Here is a 27,222-nt window from a genome sequence, read left to right as displayed (position 1 = left end):
AGCAAGCAACTTTTGGCCTCTGAACACCAGGCAAAGCAGAGTTCAGGGGCAAGTCCCCTGCCCCCCAGGCAGCATCCTTCAGCTACTGAGCTGATTCAATTTCCAGGTATTTGTGACAGAAGAGGCCCCAGCTCCGGGTTAAGGGCATATGCGGGGTGCAGGGACCAGCCTTGACAGTGCTAGTGTGAAGGAACCTCAGGCACTGGGAGGGACAGGAGCCCCAGCAGTTAGGCCAGCAGTGTCCTGCACTGGGCACTCAGGATTTCTCCTAAGTGCACAGACTGTAGCACTCCTCCGACGGGTTCCTTTCTGCTACTAGAAGAGCAGCAATGATAAGGCAACGTGATGTGGCCGGCCTTCTGTCCTCACTGGTGAGGAGCTTGCCCTCCGAACTCAGCAGACCTGGGTTCAAATCCTTGGGCAAGCCATTCAGCTCCTCCAAACCCCAATAACCTAGGGGTCCAGGGGTGGGGGGATGAGACAATGAAGGCAAAGTATTTAGCAGAGGCGTTCAGCCTTCAGTGGGTGCCAGCCTCTGTCCTCCTCCCCACTGGGCAATGACACCTCTTCCTGGTCTCATCTAAGCTCGTGTTTCTCTAGAAGCAGACCCGAGACAAGGATTCAAGTGCAGGTAGCTTATTGCAGGTGATCCCAGGAAGCCCCAGGTGAGCAGTGAGCAAGTGAGGCAAGCAAAGGAAGGAGAACAAAAAAAAGGTGTGTTACTGGGTAGGTTACCAATGTAGACATCTGGAGCACCAGCCCACAGGGAGTGCTGGGAAACAGTGTGGTGGAAGAGGAGTTCTCAAACTTTCCTGTGTGTGGGACTCACCCGGAGGGCTTCTTAAAACACCAATTGCTGGGCCCCACCCACTAGAGTTCGATTCATTGGGTGTGGGGTGGGATCTGAGAATGTACATTTCTAACAAATTCCCAAGTGATGTAGATTGCTATAGGCCTATGGACTGCACCTAAGAGCCACTAGTGTAAAAGATGTCTCAGCATGGTCCTACCTGAGGGTTGATGACCACCAACTTTGTGTCCATGTGTTTGGGAACTGCTTCCAAGGGCATTAACCTCCACTTACTCGCTTGCTGCCAAGCTTGTGCCAGAGCCAGAAAGCCTGACTAAATCTATTGCTAGAGCCTACTGCCACCCCAGGGGAGGGCCCGTAGCCTAGATACAGGGTAGGGAGAGGAACAGCCGAGAAGCCTACAAAGTGGTTTGATGTCTGATTGATGGACTTCCATGGGAACGAAGGATTAAGGATGCTCTAGCAATGTGTACATATGGTCATATACTTCTGAAAAATTAGCAAGTGTTTTGTTCTTTTAACATTCTGCACATTTCTTTTAACATTTTACACAAGTATTCTTTTTGTACCTAATTTGATTTTATTTTTTAAAGATTTATTTATTCATTAGAGACACACAGAGAGGCAGAGACACAGGCAGAGGCAGAAGCAGGCTCCCCACAGGGAGCCGGATGCGGGACTTGATCCAGGATCCTGTGATCATGCCCTGAGCCAAAGGCAGACGCTCAACCACTGAGCCACCCAGGTGTCCCTGTGCCTAATTTTATATTTGTGATTTGTCATTCTTTTTCCTAAAGAGGCCCCCTAAATTATCTAATTATCTTTCAGGGACTGTGGAATCTGGGTTGGTCCCTGCTAATTAAGGGCTAATTACAAACACAGGCTCCTTTGCTAAGCGGAAAGGAGGGTCCACTGCTTGACTCAAGAAGATAGACCACCTGGGTTCAAGAACACCTAGATTCAATTCGCCTCTGCTACTCCCAAGCTGAGTTACTTTGGGAAAGATGCCTAGAGGCACCCCCGGGGGGCTCAGGGGTTGAGCGTCTGCCTTTGGCTCAGGTCGTGATCCCGAGGTCCTGGGATCCAGTTCCGCATCAGGCTCCCCAAGGGCAGCCTGCTTCTCCCTCTGCCTCTATCTCTGCCTCTCTGTGCGTGTCTCTCATGAATAAATACATAAAATCTTTTAAAAATAAAGAAAAAAGGTGTCTAATCTTTCTAAGACCTCCATTTACTCATTTACAAAATGAGAACAGTAATCATATTTTCCCTGCGGGATCCGATGAAGATCAAATGAAATCGCCCCTAAAGAAGAGCCAGGCCCACAGTAAATGTTCCATAAATATGGATATCTTTTTTATGATTGTCAGTCCCCATGGTTTACTCTTATCCTTTGCCTCGACGATCTGGTCTTTCCTCCAAGTCCAGGTGGGAGTGAAGGAATTGGGCGCGGGGGCGCGGGGGGCGGGGGGGGGGGGGGCGGAAGAATTCCTTCGGGATAGGCAGGCCGCGTCTCTAACCTGCTCGCGCACCTGCTCCCCCGCCCAGCCGGCCCCGCCCCCTCGCCCTGGGCGCCCGGCTCGTTGCCCGGCAACCACTGCCCGCCCCCGCGCGAGGATTGGCTGGCCGGCCGGGCTCCCGGCAGCCCCCGCGGCTCCACGGAGCGGCGCGGGGCCATCTGTTTCGCGGCGGGCGGCGGCGGCGGCGGCGGCGGCTTCGGGGAGGTCGGCGCGGGCGGCGAGGCCGCGGCGCTGGGAAGCTTTCCGGCCCGAACTGAGCGCGGCGGGTCGGCGTCGCCGCGAGTCGGGGGGCGGGACGGCCTCGCGGGGCTGAGGGTCTGCGGCGCCCCGCCCGGCAGCGTGCACCTCGTCGCCGCCGAGCCCCGGGGGTGCAGCGGGTGCAGCTCGGAGCCTCCGCGGCCCGGGCTCCTCTGCAGCGGCCCCCGCGCTGCCACCCGGGCCCCGAGGCCCGAACACCCCCCTGGCCCGGGCCCACCCGGCGGAGGCAGCCTGGTTCAGCCCTGGGGCCTCGGGCGAATGACCCCCAGAAGCTTCTTTGCCTTCCTGGCCCAGACAGTACCAATAGCGATTGATAACGCAGTGACATTATAGGTGGCTTGCTTGCCTTCTCCCAGAGACGCTTCGTTGATCCCAAGAGCTACATATTTATATTATAGGCCCATTTTGGAGAGATGAGGAAGACACGAGCTTGGGGAGGGATTTCATTTGCCTTGAGTCCCACGAGCTCCGCAGGGCCAGATTTTCAGCCCCGAGGAGTACAACTCCGCAGCCGGAGATTTTAACTTAAAGGCATCTTGCGGAAGATGGATGGGAGGACGCCAAGCCTCAGTCAAGCGCCAGGCACCTGCTGGGAGCTCAGGCAAGGTTAGAGGGCAAGTCATCAGCCTCGTGGTAACGAGTCATGATAGTTGTATCAGCATTAAAGAGTGACTTTGGCCGGAGCTTTGCCAGAGACAGATGGCTCTGTCCACTTGGGCCAGGGACGGTCTGGAAGACGAAACCACCCTACTTCAGTTTCAAGTCCCTAAAAATGTTGAGGCTGCTGTGTCTTGTACTTCCTACTTAACACATCTCTCCACTTCTATTTTTACCCCTTCCTCTCCTATTTTACCAGTTATTGCTCGCTCCAGGGCTGAAGCCCTTTGCCTCTGAAAATGGCCCGCTTTGTGCCCTGCGTTTAAAGGAACAATGAATAACTTCAGAAGTTCTCACTTTTATGGGGTAATATGAAAACAGCAAAAACAGCCACAAGAGGAGAGTTAATGGGGCCTAAAGTTAAAAGGGGGCCTTACCTAGCCCTTGACCTCCAAGTAGAACACTGCAGAGATGCTCACTGTGGGACCTGGGGACTTCTGCCTGGATGTCAGTTTACCTGCCTGAAAATAATAAACTGGAATGAGATTTGCCATATGCAAGTGCCACCTGTATCTTTTCTTTTTTATTTTAATCTTCTTTAACCCCATTGCTTTACTTACATTTACTTTAGAAAGCAAGCTATAGAGGTGCCCAGCTGGCTCAGTCTACAGAGCCCATCACTCTTGATCTTGGGGTTGTGAGTTCAAGCCCCAGGTTAGATGTAGAGTTTATTTTCAAAAATAAATAAATAAATCGCAAAAAAGCAAACTATATATCATTACTTTAATAGAAAATCAGTATCACCTGTCATAGAAGGCAAGAAAGCATATACAGAAATACAAATAAAAACAAACCATTCTCAAGTCTAGCAGGCAAGACCTTGAGCTGAGTCCAGGTCTCATTTTGTTAAAAAGGGAGAAAAGCAAGTTTTAGCGGAGTGTTGAAGATTTTCAAGCACTAAACTGGAAGTTGTTCCAGTGGGTCATCAGGGTGGAAAGGACTGAAAAAGGGAAAGAATCTCTATGTGCTGAGATGCTGGCTCTTGACCCCAACAAGCCCCGGGCACAGAATCAGTAGTTCACTTTCACACTTGAAGACTAAGTGGCCAAGACAGTCAACAGTCTGCGGAGTTGTCTAATATCCAGTCTCTGTTCCGATTTTCTTCGGGCACGTGGAACAGGTGGTAGTCCACAATGAGTGTGCCGCATGACTGTCCCCTCAGACCCTTCCTTCTCAGCGTATAGCCACCTCAGGCACAGGTGTGGTGAAGCTATTCGGCAGAATTTGGTGTGCACCAAAGTCTTCACCCACCTGTGCCAGCTTCCCAGGACTGTGGGAGGCAAGGGGGGCAGCTATTCCCATCTTACCTTCTGGGGCTGGGGAGACTTAACTCACAGAGGCAAGCAGCCCCACTTCCAGGTCAGGGTCCCTACACTGCCAAAGGGTACCTGAACAGGAAGGGGACTTTGGGAAAGGGTTTTCTATGGAGCAGAAAGTGGATGATAACGCCATCGCAGCAAGCAAGGAAGAGTTAGGAGAACACAAAGGGGGCCTCAGCTCTTAGCAGAAAGTCCTTGGCTGCTACCTCTCACCAACTGATTTTCCCCCTCTGCCAGCAGAGGGCCTGCACTCTTCCAGGATGGAGATGGGGGACGATCAGGCTGGGCCAATCTTCCTATAGTTACCTCTTATGCAACAGGCCCTTCTAGGGCCTCCCCCAGCCCCAGGCTGGAGCCCATGGCTTTTTTTAGGATCAGCTAGTTCCCATGGCTTAGGGGCTACCCTAGAGTCAGCAGCATGGAAGCTCTCTGCCTTCTTACCCTGAAGCAATACAGTCACCCACTGTCTGCAAACTGCTTAGGAGGCAAAACGGAGGCAGCCATTGACCAGGGAGGACCCATGATCCCAGCCTGTGGTCTGTCCTGTGTGTCACTCGGGGTGAGAAGTGGTGTAAGGAAGAGAAGGGAGCCCCTGCCATCTCAACAGACTTCTATGAGTCCTGACTGCATTTCCAAATAAGGCAGGGCTTTGAATATTTAGGAAGACAGAGGAGAGGAATTAAGAGACAAAAAGAGAGGAAAATAAGAGGTCTGTCTGGCTCAAAGGAAGTGGAATTTAACCTCCTAATAATAAAGAGGAGTATGTGTGGGCCCAGCTCAAGAGTACAAATCCAGGCCCAGAGACTAGGTGCCTCGATATGTAAGTTATAAGTAGCAAACTTAAATATGTTCTTCTTTCTGGAAAGTCAGGCTTGCATCTGGAATTCTCTGACTCCTTAGAGTTCTACCGTGGAGTGTGATGGTTCATCCCCACGTCTGGAGGGGTCTCCTGTGCATGGATTGGATGCTGAACCCACATGTTCTGATGCGGCGCCACTTGCACACAGCCACCCCCTGAGTCTAGAAGCTCCCTCAGCAGTCGGCACTCGGGAGGACAGACCAGGAAAGAGCCTATTCGGGCCCTGTTTGCAAGTGTAAGCCCATTTAGACCAGGAGTTTGGGAGTCCTAGGTACCCAGAGCATTGTCCTGAAGCTGGAGGGGGTGTGAGCTCCAGGCTGCCGAGTCCCCTTGAACCTACAGCCTCCTCCTGGCCTCCGTGGGATGGGTTACAAATGGGCCTGCAGTTTAGTCTGGCAGTAATAGCAAGAGCTACTGTCTTGATGCCTTTTGCAGTTTATAAGGCACCCCAAGCTCATGAGAATTTTGACGTATGCAAATAAATTGTTTTAAATTTTAAAAATAAAAAAAGAACTTTGAGGTATGCAAAATTAGTTCCCCATTTTACAGGTGAGGCTACGGAGGCTGACAGAGGTTAGTGGCTTGCCCAGAGTCCCCTGATTGTAATCTCTGTCCCTGAGCTCTTCCCTACTTGAAGAATTGAGGTGGCGAGTCCTTACCCAACAGGGTGGGACGTGAGCCTCCTGAGCAGCAAGAAAGCAAGGTAAAGGGAAATTTCCTCACGCGTCACAACAGGCCAACTGGTATGGCATTAAGAGGCCTGGCCCCTTTTGGCATTTGACCCCTCCTCTTCCCTCCTCACAGAGCTTCGTGGGCAGAAGGCAGGCCACAGCCCACTCTCTCCTGAAAGACCCTTTGATAAAACAGGCCAGACTTCTGCATTCTGAGCTCACAAAATGTTAGAAGAAAATGCAGTCCATTCAGTTTCTGTTGCAAAAAGCGGTGCTGTTTGGTAATGGCTCATTTCCCTTTTTGAGTCTCAGCAAAGACTCAGCAAAATTAAAAACAGTTAACACCACCTCAGCAGCTAATGAGCCCTGAGAACAGGTAGGAAGTGTGACCCTGCTCCTGGCAGGGGGCCGCCCTGCACCCCCTGTGACCCCTCCGGCTCCCCATTACAGAACACAGGAGAGGGAGTGAGACCACAGCTCCTTCCAACTTGTCAGCTCCAAGCTGTGGGCAGGACGACTTGCCCATCAGGCCTCCCCCTTGCACCCTCCCCTCTCTCTGCCCCCACCCCCTGAATATTTACGGTGGATGGTGGAGGGAGCAGGTGGGAAAGAAGCAGCTGAGGAGTAAAGCCTCTGGATGCCAATCCCCAGGGGGGCTGGAAGAGAACAGGAGTTTGGCTCTGAAGGTGCAGAGGCTCTGCCCTGGATCTGTGATCACTTTTAGGGAGCGATGATTGAGTGTCCACAATGTATCAGCTCCTCTGAAGCCTTTCCAGTCCTGACAAGTTGGAAGGAGCCGAGGGAGCCCTGGCGCTCTCTCCCTGGGCTGGTGTGAGCTCCTGGAGAGCCCTCATCAGTCTTCTGTGGTCTAGCCAGTGGCTCTTGGCGTGGGATTCCGGGACCAGGGGCATCAGCACCACCTAGGGACTTGTTAAAGAATGCAAATCTCTGTGGCCTACCCCAGACCTGGGGAATCAGAAACCCTGGGGGGCAGGTACAGCGATCTGCATTTGTCAGGGGCTCCAGGTGAATCTGGGGGTGGGGATGCTGGCATCCTGGAGGCAGGCAGACCTGTGCTTGAAGCTATGCCCCTTAGCAGCTGGGGGTCTGAGTCTTAGTTCTGGCACCTATAAAATGGGGATGCGGGGCACCTGGGTGGCTCAGTGGTTGAGCGGCTGCCTTTGGCTCAGGGCGTGATCCCGGGGACCTGGGATCGAGTCCGCATCGGGCTCCCTGCATGGGGCCTGCTTTTCCCTCTGCCTGTGTCTCTGCCTCTGTGTGTCTCTCATGAATAAATAAATAAAATTAAAAAAAAAAAAAAAGAACCGCTGTTCATTTTAAAAAAAAAATAAAAATAAAGACAGACCCAGCGGCCACAGCTGGAATCCTTATAGGATGGCTCTCACTCCTGTTCACTGAAGTCACCTGCCTCCTGGAGCTGGGGAAGGCCTGACTCCCAGCCCATCTTCATCTCCTCTCTTTATGCTTCCTTGCCCCTTCCTCCCTTCAACCTTCCCTCCTGTCTTTGGTCTTCTTTGCCACCCCCTCCCCCAAACTTGTAAAACAATCACTGGGTGAGCAGCACAATCAAGCCACATTCTTGGGGCAGCCCTTCCAAGCAGACTCTGTTGCCCTAACTGTGGCCACACTGGGAGATGCTGGCAGGGGAGGGGCCAGGCAGCTGGCACAGGGGACAAGCCCAGAATCCAGTGACTGAAAGGGACAAGGTCAACGAGTTAGTCCTGACAGGTGAGTCAGGTAACCTGGGAGGGTGGGAAGATACAGTCCTTCCAGAAGCTGGTGATTAGTGCCAATTACACCAGGCTCAGTTCTACAGGTTTTCTATGAGTTTCCACCGTCCCACTTACCACACACAGCAGCCAGATTACGAGGCTGGAACAACCGTGGCCAATCAGGTTGAACCTGCTGCCCCCCACCCCCGGCTGCCCCACCCGTGCGAGGACAAGGAAGCAATGAGGACGCAAACCTAGGCAAACCTAGGCCGGCTGGCTCCAGAGCTCAGAACCACTTTGAGACATGACCGGTGTCTTGGGCATCTGTGTAGCTGGCCACCTGTTGACGATGGAGGCCAGACAGCCGCGGAGGAGGCATCTTTCCCAGCTGATGCTTAGCAACCAAGTGATGTGGCTGGCCCAGAGGTCACAGTGAGGAGCAGAGTGTGGTCTGGGGTCTTGGATCTCCAGCTTTCCGCCTCACACATCCCGCCCCCAGGTCAGGCGTGTCCAGGCAGGACCCAGGCAGGCCAGCAAAGAGCAGGCCTTGGGACTGGAGGTGCTGGGCCCTGGGGGCTGGGCAAGGGGTGGGTATTGAGCATGGGGTGCAACAGACTATCTGGGCAGCAGCGGAAGGTGGGAGAAAACACGTTTGTCGAGGACCTGCTATATGCTAGGTACTTCTACCTAAAACCCAGGGGCTCATCTCACTCTTACAACAGCCCTGAGAGGCTTCTCATTTCAGACACAAGAGGGTATCGGTGGGACTGGGCCAAAGCACCCACGAGGAGGCAGCAGAACCAGAATTCCCGCAGGGGTCTGGGTTCCCCGCAGCCTCTGGCCAACCAGTCCCCCGCCAACAGCGCAGGCCTGCAGCTCCCTCCCACTGGCAGGCAAGGGCAGGAACTGTCCTCAGGGGGGTACACGGGGCCAGCGCATCAGCTGGCTAGAGTCTTGTGAGGACAGGAGAGTGTCACCATCTCTGTCACTCTCCCTTGGGGTCACGCACACGGCAGCCTGAAGTTGAGGTCATCTGCCAGGCTGAGGCTGGGTGCCGTGCCCTTGGGTCAGCCCGCTACATGCTCCATGGGTCCTGGTGCAGCCCAGCCTACGTGGCCTAGGTGTGTGTGTGTGTGTGTGACTGGGTGTGCTGGCTTGGCTCAGTGGCACAGGACAGTCACATTCCAGAACTTATCATCCCCTTTACAGATGAGGAAGTGAGGGTCCGAAGGAGATGTGACTCACAGAGCCAGTGCCTGGTGGGGCTGAGGGCAAGGCTTCCTGACTCTCAAACTACATCCTGTGTCCTACAATCCTGTGTCCAAAGATGGGCCCAGCAGCCCATGCTGGGGTGACCTTGGGAGCAGAGGCTGATGCGGTGGAAGACTGGGTGTGGGGACCAGAAGGGCAGGGACCGGGGACTGGACTGGACCGGGCAAGGCAGCCCAAGATCTTGTGCCGGGGCCCAGTCCAGTGGGAGGCTGGTCAGCTGCACTGGTCAGGTCGGTCAGGCCAGGCCCCATGTTCTGGGCAATACTTCTACTTGGCACAACACTCCCTCCAGACTATGGAGTGAGGGGAGACAGGTATCAAGAACTGAGGAGGAAGTCAAGGTTCAATGAAGGGAGCAAGAGGCAGGGTGGGCGAGGACTTGTGCATTTAGGGAGAACTGGGTTTGATTCTTGTCCAGGCCATGGGGTAGCTGAGTGACCTTAGGTAAGTTACTTAACCTTTCTGAGCCTCATCGTGTTCATCTACAGACGAGGAAATAATTGGGGCAAAGCACCTGGCACAGGACAGCACAGGGCCAGGGTCCTGGGCAGCTGACGGAAAGGCTGCCCTGAACCCTGGGTTTGAGGCCAGCTGACTAATCCCAGCTGTTGTGAGGCCCAAATTCCTTCTGGAATCCCACCAGGGTCAAAACTGAACTGGGAAGTGAGCCAACCTCAGCCGTGGGTGGAGGGCACCAATGACTCAGGTCCCTGGCCCTGACAATGCTGCCGCCAAGGAAGTGATGACGCTAAACAGATACTAGATGCTTTGCTCAGAAAGCCCACAAAGATAAGCCTGGGCTGTACCTTTATCAAAGAATAAAATCTCTCAGCTGATTTTTGGTCTTCTCTCTTCTACTTGGAGTTCTCTAAAAAAGCATTACGTGGTCTCAGAAGCCGGGGTGTCATGCACTGACTTCCTGCCACATCATGTTCAAGCTGATTAGGGGCCCCCGAATCTTCTCTAGGGAGCACTGCGCTGAAGACAGCAGAATGAAGAGTCTTTGCTAATAACATCCCCTCTTGTAGGAACGTCCCCTGCTTTCTTAGAAGCGCTAGTTGAAGAGTCAGCTCATGGGGCTGCCTCTGGCTTTCTTTGTTGAATACAAGGAGGAAAATGAAGGTAGGTATGGTGTGGAAAGGACACAAGGGCAGGCACTAGAAACTGACATTTGGGATTAAATCGGAGACTATTAGGCAAAGCCAGCTTCTTGGGGACTCCCCCACCCTCACACTGAAAAATACCCTTCTCTTCAGCAAGTTCTGTTCACTCCCCCAAGCATGTGAGCTAGTTCCACAAGGCTGCTGGGGTCACGTGACACTAACCCCACGGGCCAGTACAGCGCCTTGGGAACAACAGTGTCCACACCGCTGTCTGCCCTTCTGCCGGAGATGCATTTTCACTTTCCTTCCTCCCTCCCAGGAAGGAATGATCCTTTGTGAAATGCTCATGACCGTGAGCAACAAAGAACACTGAGCAAAATAGTCTGGATAACTCCCACCGGCCAAGCAGCCGATGCCTCCTCCCCCAGGAAGCTGGCATGCTTCCCCTGCACCTCTACCCCCACCCAGCTCCCCAGGGCTGCATCCTCACAGCTGGCCACCCTCCTGCCCCCTCACCCCACACTCACTTCAGATCATTTCACTAACAGGGACACTTCTACTTCTGAAAACCATCTCCCTTCAACAGAACACCCGAGGCCCCCATTACTTCTTTCTCTGTGTGCTCCGGGGTGTTCTCATCTCCAAGCTCAGTGATGGCTGTTTTCCTTTAAAATGGATATGCCGCCCATTTGTAAAACACCTAGGGTTGTGATGAGTCCCCACCCAGACCACTGCCCCAAATGATCACCAGCATTAAAGTCGGTGAAAAAAAAAACAAAAAACAAAAAAACCAAGGGAGAGATTTTGGGCTCCCGCAAGGGGAGGGGGAGATGGGAGATTTATTTTTAGTTAAAAAAATTTTTTTCCCCTAGATATCAAGTCTCAGAAAACCTTTCGAGGGTGTCTTTTCTAATTCTCTGGCTGAAGAGTGGGAGTGTGTACTAGCCTGAGACGGTGGGGAACATAAGCTGCTCCCACCGGGTGGATTACTGGCTGCTTCCCAGTCTAATCAGCTGTCTGCAGGACACCGGGGTGCCGGAGCTCTTCAGAGAAGGGGAGGCTTGATTTATGGCTCTCGGGGTTGCTGCTTCATGGGGGCAAGCTCCGTTCTGCACAACTTTCAAGAGAGAACTCCTGGTCTGATCCAGTTCCCTTCTCTCTGATTCCCAAGCCTGCCTGCTCCCCCAAGGAACAGCCCTGCAGAAGCCTTCAAGAAACCCAAAGAAGTGTAAATTACTACTCATGTCAGACAACCGTGGTGGGCACACAACCCGAGGGTCGCCTTTTGAAACCACAGAATACATGGCTCTCCAGGACAGATCAGGACAAAGCCACACCCGGTACCACTGGCCGAAGCTGCAGAGCCATGCTGCTGTGAGTGAGAAAAAATCCACGAGAGCGAGAGGCTGGTCATCCCTTTCGGGTGTCAGTCCAGTCTGGCCTCCACCTCTCTGTCTGCTCCTTGGCTGTGGTTCAGCCCACAGAGGCTTCAAGGAGGTGGGAGAGAGGGAAGGATGAAGGGAATATCCTCCCATGGGTCACAGCAGGCTGGTTATGCCCCCTGCCCCTCGCCCTGGCTACGGGGAGAATGGCCTTACTCATTCTGGGATATAAAGCCTAACTCTTTAGGATTCCTATACCCACCCTTCAAAGATCCTCATATTATCCAATTTGACTATGCTGTTTCCTGCCAAGAGGCCTAATACAGCCACCAACTAGGCTTTCATTAAATGTCCCGTATTCATTACACCCTTGAACCAATGTGCCTGACATATCGTAAACATGGACATTAAAAGACCCTACCCCGACACAAGCCATGGACCACTTGAAGGATCCCTGTTTGAAAACCCAGGCCTGACACCCTCAGTCTCTAGAATAGGGGAGGTTTCTGGAGCCCAACTTTAAGGAGTGAAGGATTCCTAGATTCCTGTCTTTCTGGGGTCCCCTGTCTGGTGGGCGGGTACTCTCTCACCGACAGAGCGGGGATCCACACAGCCTTGGGTTTTAGGCCTAAGAACTGGCCATTCCAGAGGATTTCCTTTTTTTTTTTTTTTCTTTTTAAGAAGGCTCCATGCCCAGTGCAAAGCCCAATGCGGGGCCTGAACTCATGACCCTGAGATCAAGACCTGAGCTGAAGTCAAGAGTCTGACACTTAACTGACTGAGCCCCCTGTCAGGTGCCCCTCCAGGGGATTTCCATTCCAGGGGAACCTCCTTGGACAGGGAGGGCTGGGAATTGTCACATCTTGCTGTCCGCCAGAGGGGGCAAGGCTGGGAGAGACAAAGGGCCTGTGGTCGGGTTTTGGCACCAGCCTCCTACCAGCTCCGAGTCCACACTGGCGACAAAGTTCAGAAGAAGCTATAAAATAAGGTGGAATGTAACCAGCAGTGAGAAAAGTGATCAGCACGCCCACCGTCCACCGTGAGACTATGCCCCATTTGGATGTCTTTCAATCTCCTTCAAAGGTCTCAGGAGAGTTCTGTAAAGTGTCTGGAACATGTGCCCGGCACGGCTGCCAGCTCCCCAGCTCTGCCCTGCACCGAGCTCAGCGGCAGCTCTTCTGGCGCACTGCCTGGCCCTCCCGGCCCTTGCTTCCTGTCTCACCAACGCTCCTCAGTGTCTGTTGCACAGCGCCGAAGTCCTTGCCATCACCCCGTCCTAGATGAGGTGCACGAGCAGGGCAGAGCAGGCCGAGCCAAGTACCAAGCCCAAGCACACATAGAAGGACATCACCACCCCCGTGGCCTCGGCCAGCTCCCGGGGCACGATCTTCGGCCCGTACATAAGAGCCAGGGTGCTGAGGTAGCCGTTGCTAAGTCCCAGCAATGAGGTGAAAAGCACCGGGTAGAGGTCGGACTGGAAGACCACCGTGTGCAGGTGGATGCGGGGCTGGTAGTTGCAGAACATGAAGAGGGGGAGGAGACAGGTCCGGAGGAGCACAAGCCCGGGAAGGACCTTACTCCTGGGCCCTGGCACCTGAATCCAGGCTGTGATCTGCCGGCCACACAGGTCAGCAAAGTTGAACAGGAGGAAGGTGGTGAGGGGGACGAAGAACTTGGTGGTCCACAGTGAGCCCGAGCCCTTGTCAACAGACTCGATGTTGGTGGAGATGGCAGGGAAGACAAGGCTGGTGATGAAGAAGAGGTAGAGGATGCAGAAGCCCAGGCCGGCTGTCCTCTTCAGGATGGGCCAGAGGGGTGGGGTCGAGGACTCGCTGGATCCAGGGGCTGCCAGAGGGGCGCTGGGGGAGTCCTGCGGCGGCTGCTCCTCCCCAGAAAACACATGGGCCGGCCAAACAGGCCTCAGGTAGAACCTGCAGGGGGAGAGGCTCATGGGCAGAAGGCCCGGGGAAGCAGGGTCCCCTGGGATTTCAGGGGACCTACAGGCCCGGTGCAGAAAGCCTCAGGATGCCCTGGGACACACGTGTCGGGGTGGCCAGAGGGAGGCCCGTACAGTCCCTGGCCTGCCTGTCCTAGTGTTGCCCAAAAGACTGGTAACCGAGCCATGCACAAGCCGGGACAGAGGGAAACAGCACTCACTACCTCGGGATGAGCATTGTTTTGTTTTGCATTGGGGAAGGGGTGGAGATAAAACAGCATTTTAAAATATGCATTTTTAAAATTATAAAATTAACACGATTGATGTAATGAACCCAAAATGCAGAAGGAAAAAGGTAGAGTAGAACGAGAACGGTCACCTCTGGTTTCACTCTTTAGAGGTCCCGATGGTTAAAAATCTAGTGTCAGGTAGGGCAGCCCGGGTGGCTCAGCGGTTTAGCGCTGCCTTCAGCCCAGGGCATGATCCTGGAGACCCGGGATCCAGTCCCACGTCAGGCTCCTTGCATAGAGAGCCTGCTTCTCCCTCTGCCTGTGTCTCTGCCTCTCTCTGTCTCTCTCTCTCTGTGTCTCTCATGAATAAATAAATAAAATCTTAAAAAAAAAATCTAGTGTCTCTTGCTCCATCAGTGTGCAAACATCTGCGACTGCCCTCCCCCTGCACATACTTCCTAGTTCTGTTTCTTAAGCAAAAGTGGGATTAAACTATATACATTGTAAAACTTTCTACAACAGGACAATTCCTAAGTATATTAGTAAATATATATAAATATATAATGTGTGTGTTACTTTATATATATTAGCAAATATATAAGCAAAGTATATCAGCACCTTACATAACGGCCCAAATAACGTGCATACCATACATCCACACGTGCACCTAATCACGTCTAGAACAATATCTTGTGGCCAAACTTCAGCATGGAGACACTTGACTCGATGCCTCTCTGTTGGGTAGCTCAAGATATTTCACTCTATGCATATACAATTTAACTGCTCCCCTACTGATGGACATTTAGGTTAGTTCCAACTCCACTCTACTACAAATAATGGTGTGATGAATAGTCCTACACATACAACTCTGCACATGCATGTTAGTATTTCAGTAGAGCAGATTTCTAGAGGAGGGACTTCTGGATCAAAAGGTTTATACCTTTTTAAAAATTTTGAGACATCAGTACAGTGCCCTCCAAATAGGTAGAACCAATTTATCTCTGCTTTGTACCACTCACCTACCCCATCTACGGTCTCTACAGGGTCACCGGTTTCTTTAAAAACACTGACCACAATTTATAACCACTGGGTTAGTTTACCGGTTTATCATCTGGCTCCTTCAACAGAAGACAGCTCCCTGTTTCCTGTTTGTTAAGGAGCATGTTTGCCTGTTTCTAGCTAACTCTCCAAGCACAGAGTAACCTTCAAAACATACTTGGAACTAATAAGCCTATAAAGGCATCTCCGCCTCCCCCCACCCCCATTGCCTAAACACTGAATATTATCAGTATTTTCAATTTCTGCTACTCTGATCAGAGTAGAAGACGCTTGGGTCGCTTGGCCTCCCCGTCTTGCTGTAGGACCTTGCCTGAGTCACTCAACCTCTCTGGGCCTCAGATGCTGAAAGCCAGGAAACATAGGCTGACTGCATGATCCCACCTCAAACACAAGGCTTGGTGTGTGGTCTGGAGAACAGTAGCGTGGTGATTGCTGGGTTCTGGAGTCAGCCCCCCTTCTGTCTCCCCATGGGACCGTAGGCCAGGCACAGCCCTCTGTGGGCTTACTTTCCTCCTCTGTAAGATGGAGGGGTGCTGCAGCCGCAAGCTTCTGGGCCCCCTGCCAGGCCGCCCATCCTAAGTGCCTATGGGTCACAGACGAGTCAGTGGGACGGCTCCTCCTCTGAGCCACTTTTCCATGTGATGCTGAGCTGGGCACTGCAGCCTTGAACTCTGTCTTGTTGCACAACCACTATTTAGGGAAAGGAGTATTCTTACTTCCTCCTCTACAACGCGGCAGGTCCTAGCCTTAAGTCAGTTCTGAGAGAGCTCCTCCCCGAGTTCCTCTGGTCAAAGCTCTTCCTCATTAGGTTCCACATGTCCCCCAGCCAGCAGCCTCCCACACTGCCTGTGGCTCTGTTCCTCCTGGGGACAGCACCTGTGGGCTCCGTTTTAACTACCATTTAGCCCGAGCAGCTCCAGGAGCCTGGCTGTCTCCAAAGCTCCATCCTCAGATGTGTTTCTGTAAACCTGGAAGTCTTAACCAAAGTTTTAATCAGCAAAGAGAGAGAAGCTTCCATGGGACAGCCTAGCCCTTGGGTGTTCCTGATTTCACAGGCTCAGCTGGAAAGGATGATGGCCTGCTCAAGTGAGACTGGAATCTTGGGTGGCCAATTGTCACTGCTTGCTGAGCCTGTCCTAGTGTTAGCACCGAAAGCCCCTCCTCCTGGGAAGCCCTTGGGTCCCAGGCAAACAGGGAAAGTTGGCTGCCCCACTGAGCAACACCGTGAAACAGGACATGGGGAAACAGAAGAAGGAGTCCTGGGACCCTCCTGCCTTCTGTCCATTCTGTGACTCAACAATAAATCAATCAGCAACGATGAAGTGTGAGGCAGTGTGTGTCATGTTGGGGGCAGTGAGCTACCCAGACGCCAGGGATCACAGGGATGTCATCATGCAGTGTAACTGGGTACTTTCTCTGGGGAAGGCAGGGGGATCTGCAGGGTCACCCAGGAGACTCTCCCAGGGACAGAAGGAGAGATGATCAAAGACCCTGGCAGTCACAAGCTGGGGATGCAGCAGGACATGGTGCAAAGGGCACAGTCCCAGTCTGTGGCTCACCGCATGAGCAGCCTGTGCACAAGGCTCGGTTTCCTCATCTATAAAACAGGGAAGGGCTGTGACAAGTGCACGCAGTGGTCACACATAAGAAGTGAAGAAAAGACATGCAGGCGCACGCCACTTATCTTGGCACCGCCACCAACATGGGTAGCCATGGAAAAGCACAGAGCTAGGACCTGGGCCTCCTCAGCTCCGCCAGCTTGCACACTGTGCAGCCTCCAGCTGGCCCCCTGCCCTCCTCTGGCTCCGTTTCTTCACCCGTAGAACGGGGAAGAGAATTCCTACGTCTCCTATATCAAATACAATAATAGATCAGAAAATGCCTGGAAAAGAATAGAATGTGAGAAAAAGTTAAAGGCTGTTTTTTAAAAAGCAGCAAGAAGAAAGAAAAAGGGATGAGAGAGAAAAAAAGAGAGAGAGAAAGAGAAATTGAAGTAAAGTCCCCCAGGGTGGAGAGGGGCCTGGGGGGACAGTGGGTAAAGCGCAGCTCTGGAGTCAGGGGGACATCCTGCTTCTGCTGCCCATGGGCTGGGGGACTCAGGCAAAGTCATTCACCCTCTCGGAGCCCAGCTGGGCTTCTCACGGGGAACAGGTGCGTGAGTCCCCCCATGTGAGACGGCCCCTCAGGCCAAGCTGAGCACAGTGCAGAAGCAGCAGAGGCGCTCAGTGAATGGAGCTATTCTTTATCATCCCTACTCCTTGGACCCACTCCCACCGCCTGGCCTCCGGGTCCCCAAACAGGGACAGCAGACTTCAGCTGCTCGGGGTGGGGCGCCGCACAAGGCCGGCTGCTGGCATCCACTGGCCTGGCCAATTCCCGGAGCGGCTACTGCGAGCCAGCTAGAGCGGGGGGCTCCGGGCTGCAGCCGTGACCAAAACCCGCACCATTCCTGCCCAGCGCGGGGGTGGGGGGTGCACAGTAAGCGAGAAAACAAACAGGCCACCTGACTAGGACAAAGCAAGCAGAGAGCATAAGGCAAGGTGGCGTAAGGGCAGCTGGGAGAAGGCGCCGGGAGTGAGGGGAGGCCCACCTGGCGTACTCCAGCCGCGGCAGCAGCAGGTAGAGTCCGACGCAGAGCCCGAGGAAGACGTCTGCGGTCAGGAAGAAGGCCAGGGTGCTGTCCGTCACGTCGCTGGACGCCGCCAGGTCCACCAGCAGGGCCACGGCACTGATGGTGCCCCCCATGGCTCCTCCTGCAGAGAGCACAGGATGCCACGGAGATGGGTGGGTGGGGGTCCACCTTCCTGCATCTCGGGGCCCCCTCCCCTTCCTCCCAGCTCTGATGGAACCGAGATAAAAGGTCTCCCCACCGACAAAGATGCCGTATCTGTCACGGGGTCCTGACGCCTTGGCAGACATGGAGGGGTTGGGATGCCGTGAGCTTGGTTGGACTCCAGGAGGGTATCAGGGGTCTCATCCCAGGTTCTTGCTGATGGGCTTGTAAGAGTTGCTGCCTGAGGTGGCAAAGGCCCCCCAACGTTTCACCTCCGACCTGGGACCTTCCATCTCGCTTTACCGCCCTTCTGGTGGGGTCAGAGCGGGATGTGTCAGAGAGCTCCCGTCCTCAGCCCAGCCACCCACCAACCAAACTGGGTCAGAGGTTCAGGGAACGTTCTAGGATGGATCCTGCCACTGCCCTGAGCAACACTGTCCCCAAACCCCCTGTGCTGCCGACCGTGAGCTCGTGGAACTGAGCTTGTACCCTGCGGGAGGTGTGGCACTATAACGTTCTCTCTTGCCTTTGACGTGGGACCCACGTGACCACGTGCCACCACCATTCACTGCTACCAACAGAGGAGGCGGCACAACTTAGTGGACCCCTGGGTCCAGGACCCAGACAGATGCACATCTGACCCTGGACTCTGCTGCTTGCTTGCTGTGACTTGAGGGCTTACATGACTCCGCAGAGCCACAGTTTGCTCATCTGTAAAATGGGGCTGATAAACCCTGCCTTGCATAGCTGCTTTGAGGACTGAATGAGATGATGTTCGGAAAGAGCCCAACACCTAGTAGGCCTCCACAAGTGCCAGTCGCCTTCTTTGCCACCATCATGCAGTCACTTCTGGGAGGCAGGGGACGGGCCTTACTTTTCTGTTGAACCTTCACAACTTGTGCTGGGCAAGACCCAGAGGCAGACACATTGTGCGTGCCCCCAGGTCATTCACTCCTCTCTGCCTCTATTTGCCTGCAAAATGGGGCTAGTACTTGTCCTCTGCATCGGCCGAGGCCTGTGGGTATGCTGCACTGCCTGCCTGAGTGAACGAGTTCGCCCACGTTAGAGGATCAGGATACAGATTCTCAAGGAGGCGAGAAGGTAGCTGGCTGCAGACAGAAAACAACACACAGGTCTGTGCGGGCAGGGACTGGTCTGTCACATACACGGCTCTGACCGCGTGGCACCGTTCTGCCTGTTGTTGCACAGAGCAGCGGAGAGGGGCACGGTTTAGGGCTGTGGCTCTGCAGGGAACAGCCGGTTGCCCTGATGGCCAATCCTTTCTCCCTAACCTCCACAGAAGCCTTATCAGCCTGGGTGGGGCCAGAGTGATGTGAAAGGACGGCAAAGAGACACAAGTTAGCACAGTGAGGAAGAGCGCAGACCCTGGAACCAGAGCATCTGAGTCTAATCCTGCTTCTACCACTCCTGGCTGTGCAGCCCTCGGCAAGTCACTGAACCTCTCTGTACCTCCACGTCCTCACCTGTAAAATGGGGATGTTAGTAATACTCAGGTTAAAGGGCTCTTATGAAGATAAAAAGGATTATTACACAGACTGGGTTCAGAACGGTGCCCGGCACGAAGTGCGTATAAATCCTCTCAGATTCCCAGTTAGGTGTTTGGGTGTTTCTGTCCTTCCTACATCAAAGCAGCAACAACAAGGTCAACCCCTTGCCAAGAGGGTACCAGCTTCCGAGAAGCTGTAATCCCCACCTGGGTGTTTTGTAAGAAATGGAGCTAAACTTGAGTAAGACACTTGCCGGCTGCCCCGAGGAAGAGATCTTAACATCACTGCCTATTCATTTCCCCCTCTCTCCCCAACTTGTAGGGAATTTACAATATTATCATCAACAACAAACCAGGCCTCCGGGAGCTCATCTTTCATGACTCCCTACTTTTATCTCATCAGTTATGGAAATACATGCAAATGAGGGGGGTTAAGAAAACACCAGCACAAAACAAATGAATCCTTCCTTGGATGCCAACATGCACAGAATTCACAGATGGGCTCCTCTGGACGAGATGCCACGGGGGGGGGGGGGGGGGGGGGGGGGGGGGTTGGTGGTGGTGCCGGTGGGGCCTCTGGGAGATGGGGCCACCTTGGATTTCCCAGGGTGAGGGGCACCCGATGGGGGCCCCCGTAGAGTGAAGACACCGGCTTAAGGTGTCAGTACTGGTAATCAATACTGAAGTGTGAGCGCCGGATTATTCCACTTTTTCAAAAATAGACTTTCTGAAAATTTCACAGGACAGTCCCCTCATTGAGAAGATTCATAGGTGACCAGATGAACCTAAGGGCCCCTGCCAGCATAAATGGCATGTTCAGTCACTGGCTCCTAGACAGGTAGCCAGCAAGGCATTTATAATGAAAAATACATCCTCCGGCAGGATGGAGGGAACTTCTTTCTGAGACTCAGGTGCCAGAAGACATGAAATCCAGTGTTCTGGGGCCATTTCCCTCAGGCTAGGCATGTCCTTCTCAAAGCACTGCTAGGGGCATATTGATTGTACTCAAGGAAGTTGGCAATGGGTCTCCTTTTATTTTACTTTAGATCCGAGGATTTCCCTGGATAGAGCCAGAAGCCTAATGTTATGCCAAAAATGGCATTCAGACTTGACTGACATCTGAACTCTGATCTGGAGATGGGACCACCTCCAGGCCTGAGTTGAGAAAGGATCAGAGGCTCAGGAGGCAAGATAGGGATCTGTTAGTGATGTCTGGCACTGGTGTGGGCATGGGGAGGAGACACACATGTGTCCAGGCACTTGTCATTCCTGCCACATACTGCCTGGCATCAGCAATTAATGGACACAGAGCAGAGATTCTCTGTGAAACTCTTCTCAAGTGGGCAGATGCTTACAGCACTCCTTCACACAACAGGGACGTGCCCAGACACCAAACCGAGTGGCCAAATCCCCAGCCTTGCATTAAGGGATGGTGGTCTTCTGCAAAAGTGCAGATTCTTACTGACCCACCTCCTTTTTTATCTTGTTGGGACATCAGAGCGAGGGAACAGAGTTGCTAAGGCCTGGACAACAGGCTTGGGATCAGCATCAAACTCCACTCAGCCAAAGGGGCTGGTCCAAGTCGTGCATCTGCGTCCCCAGAGAATGCCAAAGTTCAAGGTCATGGAGGTGTTTCTTTGCTAGGCTATCAGCTCCTGAGAGGCTGGGTCTTGTTCATCTTTGAATCTCTGGCACATAGTAGGTCTTCTATAAAATGAGAAAGGAAGAAAAGGGGGTGAAGCTAAGAGGAAGGAGAAGGAAAGAGAAGAGAGGGGACAGGAGGAGGCAAGGGGACAAGGAAGAAGGGAGGAAAGGAACGCTCTTTCAGGACTTGTACTTGGTAGGTAGGTGTGTTTGCCAAAAGTGGCTGCAACTGGCTTCCCTCCCACCTGCTCTTCTTACAGGACGACTTTCGCGTTCTCCGGCTGATGCCTGTGGGGTCTGTGTCCTCTCCTCTCCAATCCACGTGGGCTCGTGGCTATGGTCAATGTGGCCCTAAATGGCTTCCACAGCTAAGCCATGAAAGGAAATAATGTTTCTGGCTGGGTCTCCCGGGATGCTCGCTCTAGTGACCCAGGCACCATGCCTCGGGGAAGTCCATTCAGCCTGCTGAGGCCCCGGGAGAGAGGAGCTCTGGCCCCAGCCCCAGCCTGGCTGAGTTTCTTAGAAGTGGGTCCTCCGGGCCTGTCGAGCTATATGGGCTGATGCTGTGTGGAGGAGAGAGAGAGTGGTCCCTGCCAACTCCTACCCAGATTGCAGATTTGTGAGCCAAAGAAATGACTGCTATTGTTTGAAGCCACAAAGTTGTGGGGTGCTTTGTTACCCAATAATAGAGAGTGGAAACACAGCTAATACTCATCGCCTTTTCAGGAAGGGTCATTGCGTGCTCACCTCTGGCTCTGCCGCATGACCCCCAGGTGGACTCACCTGGCCGGCTGTCTGGAGCCCGGCTCTCACCTGATATCAGCGCCTGGGCATTCCTCATGGGGAAGGAGCCAGTCATGCCGAAGACACTGCTACTGAAGATGGTGGAGGTGCCACTGAGGATCGCCATGCAGACAATGGTGACAGCAAAGAAGCCGTAGGCCCAGGAGGAGGTGTCCACCTTCACCAGCACGGTCATCACCAAAAAGATGGCCAGCATGATGGTCAGCGAAGCCAGCACTCGGACATGAATCGGAACCCTGGGGTGGGGATGCCAGAAGTGGTCAGAGATCCCCTTGGGCCGCCCATGCCAGGCCAGGCTTGGTGAAGTTTCCTAAGGGACACGCTGCAGCCAGGAGGCCTGAGCCTGAATCCTGCCTTCCTGGCTAATGAGGTCCTGGCTAAGGGACCTGTGGTCTGCGACTCAATTGCTCTGGTTTCAGCTTCTGCATCTGTCTAGCAGAGAGGAGAATGGATCCACCTGAAGGGGTGGCTGTGCGGGTCTCCAGAGGGGAGTGTGCAGAGTGCAGGGGGCACAGCAGCTCAGGGCAAATGTTCTGTGGATACTGCTTCTTTTCATGTTGCTGTGAGATTCAAGGACAGGACATGAGGGCTCTCAAGGTGAGCCCCTGCTCCCCCACCACACCGCTGAGCTCCCACTGGCTTTGTCTAGTGTTTCAACACAGCAACCACCCTCTGAACTTCCTCTTCCCAAACTGAGCAGGGAGGGCAGGAGGGAAAAGGACAGAAAATCATCATCCTTGGGATACAGCAATCACCCAGAGTACTTAATTTGTGCCAAGTACTCTTCGGAATGTTTCTGCATGCTGACTTGTTGAATTCTCCCACCAGCCCCGTAAGACAGGCCCTCTTCCCTATCCTGCACCTACAGGGAGGGAAACCGAGGCCAGAGATGCTAAAGAACTAGCTCAAGGTCACTCACGGTGACCCTCGAGAGGATAAGCTCCAGTCTGTGCTCTCAGAATGACACTCTGCTGCCTCCCAGGAAGGAAGGAAATATGGGTGGTCCAGAACAGGTGGCCAGGGCACAAGAGTTCTCTTGTGACCATCTCAGCTGTCACGGGCAGCAGCTGATGCCAAGCTAGCGCAGCCCAGGGCGGGCCCCCAGCCCCACACCCACATTGTACACCACACGCTCCTCCAGGCCCCCAACTACCCAGGCACTGCCTTGAAGGGAGAAGCAGGGAAGGCTGGCTCTCTGAGAAGCTGCACATTTTTATTCCAGGGAGAGAGAATATCATCGAAAGGGGCTGTTTAAATCATCAGATTAGACTAAGCTTTAAGCCGGATTGGATGTTTGGTTAAATTTCCTGCTAACCAGTGGGTGGGGGCTGGGAGAAAAGCCAGATTAGTTATACAAACACACACACAAATTTTTTGATAAAAAAGAAAAGACCTGAAAGGTTAAAAAAAAATGTATATATATGTACATAAATAGGTGTGAAATCACGAGCGCAGGAGGAGCAAGGATTTTTCAAAGTGCTTTTGCGGCTCCAGGCTAACTTGAGTTTTCTCTGATCTTTGTTCGGATCCTCGCTGGAGGGAGAGCAGGTGCTGCCTCCGCTTTGTAAGGGGCAGAGGGAAGCCCGAGGATGTGAAGAGGCAGTTCAAGGTCGTGGTGTGAGTCTGTGGGGAGCGGGCGTGAGCACTCCGGTCTGCGGAGCCTTGGCCCAGGGTGGCCGCCAACCTGCATCCTCTCTGGTGGGTCTGTTTCACAAATGTGCATCAGGCAACTACCGTGCGGCAGATGCTCTGCTGGATGACCAGGACAGCGGACACACAAGGGGCAGGCATCTTGCATTAGCTCCATCGGGAGTGCTCCATCAGGAGTGCCACAGGGCATCCTGGGTACACCCAGGGGTACAAAACCCAATCTGGGTATTGCACAATCTTTTTGGAGGTGGTGCCCAGGCTGGAGGGTAAGGTGTGTCGGAATGTGTGTGCACATGTGTGGAGAAGCAGAGCCCTATCCTGGCGGGGGGGGGTCTTGTCTTATCCCCCAGATAAGTGCCAAGGCTCGATCCTCAGAGTAGGGTATAGAGAGGGCATGCAGGCTTTGTCTGCCAGCATCCCTTCCCCAAAGAACTCTCCTTCGTCCATGCCAAGTGGTTCTGGAGAGGTGGCAGGCCATACTGTCCACACTGACCCAGCCCCAAATGATGGACACATGATGACTGGGTCTGGGGTGACTGCAGTGTCTCATGCCATGGGTTGCTGCATTAGATTAGAGGCTGGCATGTGAGTCAGGCAGGGCCAGGGCCAGTCACTGCCCTCCAGAAGTGACAGGTGGAGAGAAGTTCACTGTCTGCCATGACGGTGTTGGGGGCTGCTGGTTGCCACCTGGCCAACTACACAGAGAGAGACCACATTTGGAATGAAGCCAAGCAGACACACACAGAGCCCAGGGACAGTGCAAGAGAAGGACAGCTCTGGGGACATAGGCGATCCCCTAGATCCAGCAATGTGTGGAGGCAGACCTAACTTTAATTTTCTAGGTGAAGAATGAGAAAACGCTTTGTATGTCTCATTGTTTGCTACCAAGAGTGCCAGCTGACACAAAGAGGCACCTTGAGGTTTCTAGCTGGGGAGCCACGTGGTCAGGAACTGCACTGCCTTGCTGCAGGTGACCCGCCCATGTGCCCTCCCTCTACAACACACTGCAATGACAGGTAATTAACAGAGCAGCCTTCAACTGATGATGGGGGAGTGGGCGGATAAATACCCCGGCTCCCTCCCCGTAGGTCTGTGTTCCACACTCGGTCCCAGAGTCCCCAGGCAGGTCAAGCTGGGTCTGTCTCTCTGTGGGAGCTGCTTTGGTGAGGCATGCTTTATTGGCTGCCTTCCAATCACATCCCCCTTCTCCATTCTCCTGCCTTCACCTCCCAAATCAACTGCTTGCACTTAAATCCCTGTTCCAGGGGCTGTTTCTGGGGGAACACCAGATTAAGATGCATCTCCTAGGGGCTGCAGGGGCCTCATCCTGGGCAGGAGCTGGTGGGCACCCGGACCCCTGGGGGCCCAGAGTATCTACCGTAAGTGCAAACCAGGTGCCCTGGGGGCTGGTCGTCAGGCCTACCTGGGATGCTCGGGGGGGGTTCTATCCACTCAGCCGTGTCACAGTGTGCCCCCCCACCCTCTCCCAGCAGCTGCCCCAATACCTCAAAGATAAAAGCCAGCAAGGGCACAGAGCCTGGGTCAAGACAACGTTCCTGTTTATAATTGTAAATATCATGACAATCAAGTGGAGAGAGAGAGAGAGGCTGGGTATGGGGACCGATGCCAAAAAGCATTACCAGCTCCTTGGGGCAAGACAAAGCCCAGGGCAACTGGGAGACATGAGGAGTGCAGCCAGGACAGTGCCTTGTCCTGTTCTCCCCCTGCCCCAGGGCGGGCACAGGGCCTGGGAGGCACCTGGTGAGTATCTGTTGGATACAAACTGACCGGCAAGGGCTATTAGTGCAGGCAGGCTCTCATTCTGGGCCTAATCCCCAGTCACTCTCTGCTTCTTGACGACCCCCTGCCCCCCACCCTGCTAGCACGGCAGGGAAACCACTGGAAACACCTGCAGCACTTGCAGCCAGCCTCTAACCACCTCCTCCCAGCCCCTGGTGAAGATGGAAGTCCACCCCAGGAATGCTGATGGCATCACAAGAGCTCTCTGGCGCTTGTCACAACAAGGTAATTAGTTGCCCTATAGGAAGGTTGCTTCGAAGAGAGCTGGGGGTGGAGACTTCTCACCCAGCACCCTCAGGACGGGCAGTGGAGGGCAGAGTGGGAGGTGAGGAGGTAAAAGCCGAAGGCGGGACAGGAGCAATGCAGTCCCCAGCTCTGCTCTGCTGCCCCCACAGGTCCCTTACCTGCACAGGTCTCTTCCTTGCCTGCAAATTACCTGCTACATGACCCGTTCTCCACCTGAGTCTCATCCCTGGGCCCCAGACTCCCAGGGATCTTGCCTGGGGCTATCTTCAATGCCCATAAAGCTTTATGAAATGTGCTGCATGAAGCCCACCCCACATGCAGTAACGGGGGCACGCTGGCATCACTCTGCTTCCTCCATCTGGGCCAGGAGAGTGGTCCAGGGGGCAACGATGCTGTTAGGATTGCAGAGAAAGTCTAGATGAGGGCTGCCCTGGTGTCAGTGGTTCTACTCTGGGCCAGGGGATGGCCGAGAAGACTGCTGCAGCCCCAGGACTCTGGGGCAGGCCACACTAATGTAAGATTCTGGGAGATAACTGCAGCTCCCCACCCCCTTGCTCATGAGGGCTCAGGACCCCAGGGAACTGATTTCTTCATAAGTCTCTCAAATGTAAATCCTCCTCATAAGTATTTATGATGCTACAGATTTAACATAATAAAACACTTGGAGATTATGGATGAGCCAGTCAGAGAAAGCCAGGGTTCTCCAGGAGGGGAAAAAAAGGAGACATTTCGATCTCACACATTAAATAAAAAACAGCTTAGCCCCAAACCATCTTCCCACAACCCAGAAACAGACGGAGGCCTGCAAGCATCCCCCACGTTGCCTTCGCCCCTCTCCTATAGGCAACAGAGAGTAAGGGGAGGCTGGCAGGGGGTTGGACCTTCTGGACGATGCCCTATAATGCTGAACCTTCAAAGCCAGCAACCTGCCTGACCCAGGGAGGGTGGCGGTCCACTGCCCCCACTGCAGACAGACCTAGACCTTCTTTACCATCTCCTTCCTTCTAGCTGCCTGGAAGCCAGGGCAGAGCCCTCCCAGAAGACCCTAAGGTGTGGCTATGGTTGCATGTGACCTGTCTAGAGGTTCCAAGTACAAGTGTGGGGTGAGAAGGGTCCCTGTTCCCATCCGACTTCACCCTGTTAGTGGCTATGGGACCTCCATGAGCCTATCTTCCCATCTGTAAAACGAGATAACAAGTTTGCTGCTCTCCGGCTGTTGTGAGGATTAAAGGAGACAATGCTCTAGGGGGTGCGAGCACTCAGAAGTGCTAACTTCCTGTCCTGTGGGTAGACCTTCCCTGCCATGCCTGACCCCTGTCCCAGACTGGCTTCTGGCCTGCTGGATCTCATGACCACAGGGGAGGCACACCACCAGCCTGGACTGCCCCTCACTGGTCCTGTGGTCTTGGGTGTAGCTCCTAACCTCTGCCTGGAAAGTGGCTAATGTCATAGCTTCCCTCTCAGGTTACTGTGTGTCACCAGGGATCACCTTTCATTACAGTTCAGACAATGATTCCAGATCTAGAAGGGGGTGAGGGCTCTCATCTATAGGAGCCTGGGCTATTCTCGCTAGACAAACCCGCATCCCTAGGCCAGCCAGCTGAGTGGACAGAGAGGATCATGAGAGAGCCCTGGAAAGGACGAGTAGCGAGAGACCAAGGAGCTTGCCACCACCATGGCTGTCACCCCCTTTTCTTTGTCCTCCTCCCCTTGTGTCCCCTTCCCTTCTTCCTGCCTTCTCTCCCGCAGCTCTTCCCTCCAGGGACTGGCAGTGCTACAAGAACACTTGGCCCTGCTCTGAGCTCCAGTCCTCTGCTCAGTCCTCCTTGGGGGAGGGGGTTGTCCTCTGGAGGCTGCACCCCATCTCTGAGAACACTGAGCGTAGTCCTCTGTGCCAGGGGAAGGCACGAGGAGGCAGGTTAAGGGTCAACTGGTTTATGATTGGGGTTGCCAGGCCCTCAGGCCATCTACACCCCATCCTGCTTTTCACA

General features: G+C 53.8%; 1 protein-coding gene across 3 annotated transcripts in view; it reads right to left on the bottom strand.

Annotated features, from left to right (window-relative positions):
• Positions 1-10,998: 10,998 nt before the first annotated feature.
• SLC29A3 (solute carrier family 29 member 3) overlaps positions 10,999-27,222 on the bottom strand; it is a 40,746-nt gene continuing 24,522 nt past the window's right edge. For all 3 annotated transcript variants that reach the window (XM_077894882.1, XM_077894884.1, XM_077894885.1), the window contains exons 4-6: positions 21,545-21,771; positions 17,398-17,560; positions 10,999-13,513 (exon numbers count right to left, since the gene is read on the bottom strand). In XM_077894882.1, coding sequence (XP_077751008.1) covers positions 12,859-13,513; positions 17,398-17,560; positions 21,545-21,771 — 1,045 coding nt within the window. In that variant the 3' untranslated portion in view covers positions 10,999-12,858. The remainder of the gene's footprint in view (positions 13,514-17,397; positions 17,561-21,544; positions 21,772-27,222) is intronic.

Source organism: Canis aureus, chromosome 4, assembly GCF_053574225.1.
Source record: "Canis aureus isolate CA01 chromosome 4, VMU_Caureus_v.1.0, whole genome shotgun sequence".
Taxonomy (NCBI): Eukaryota; Metazoa; Chordata; class Mammalia; order Carnivora; family Canidae; genus Canis; species Canis aureus.
Note: the sequence above shows the minus strand (reverse complement) of the source record. Positions and strands in the feature narration are given on the sequence as shown.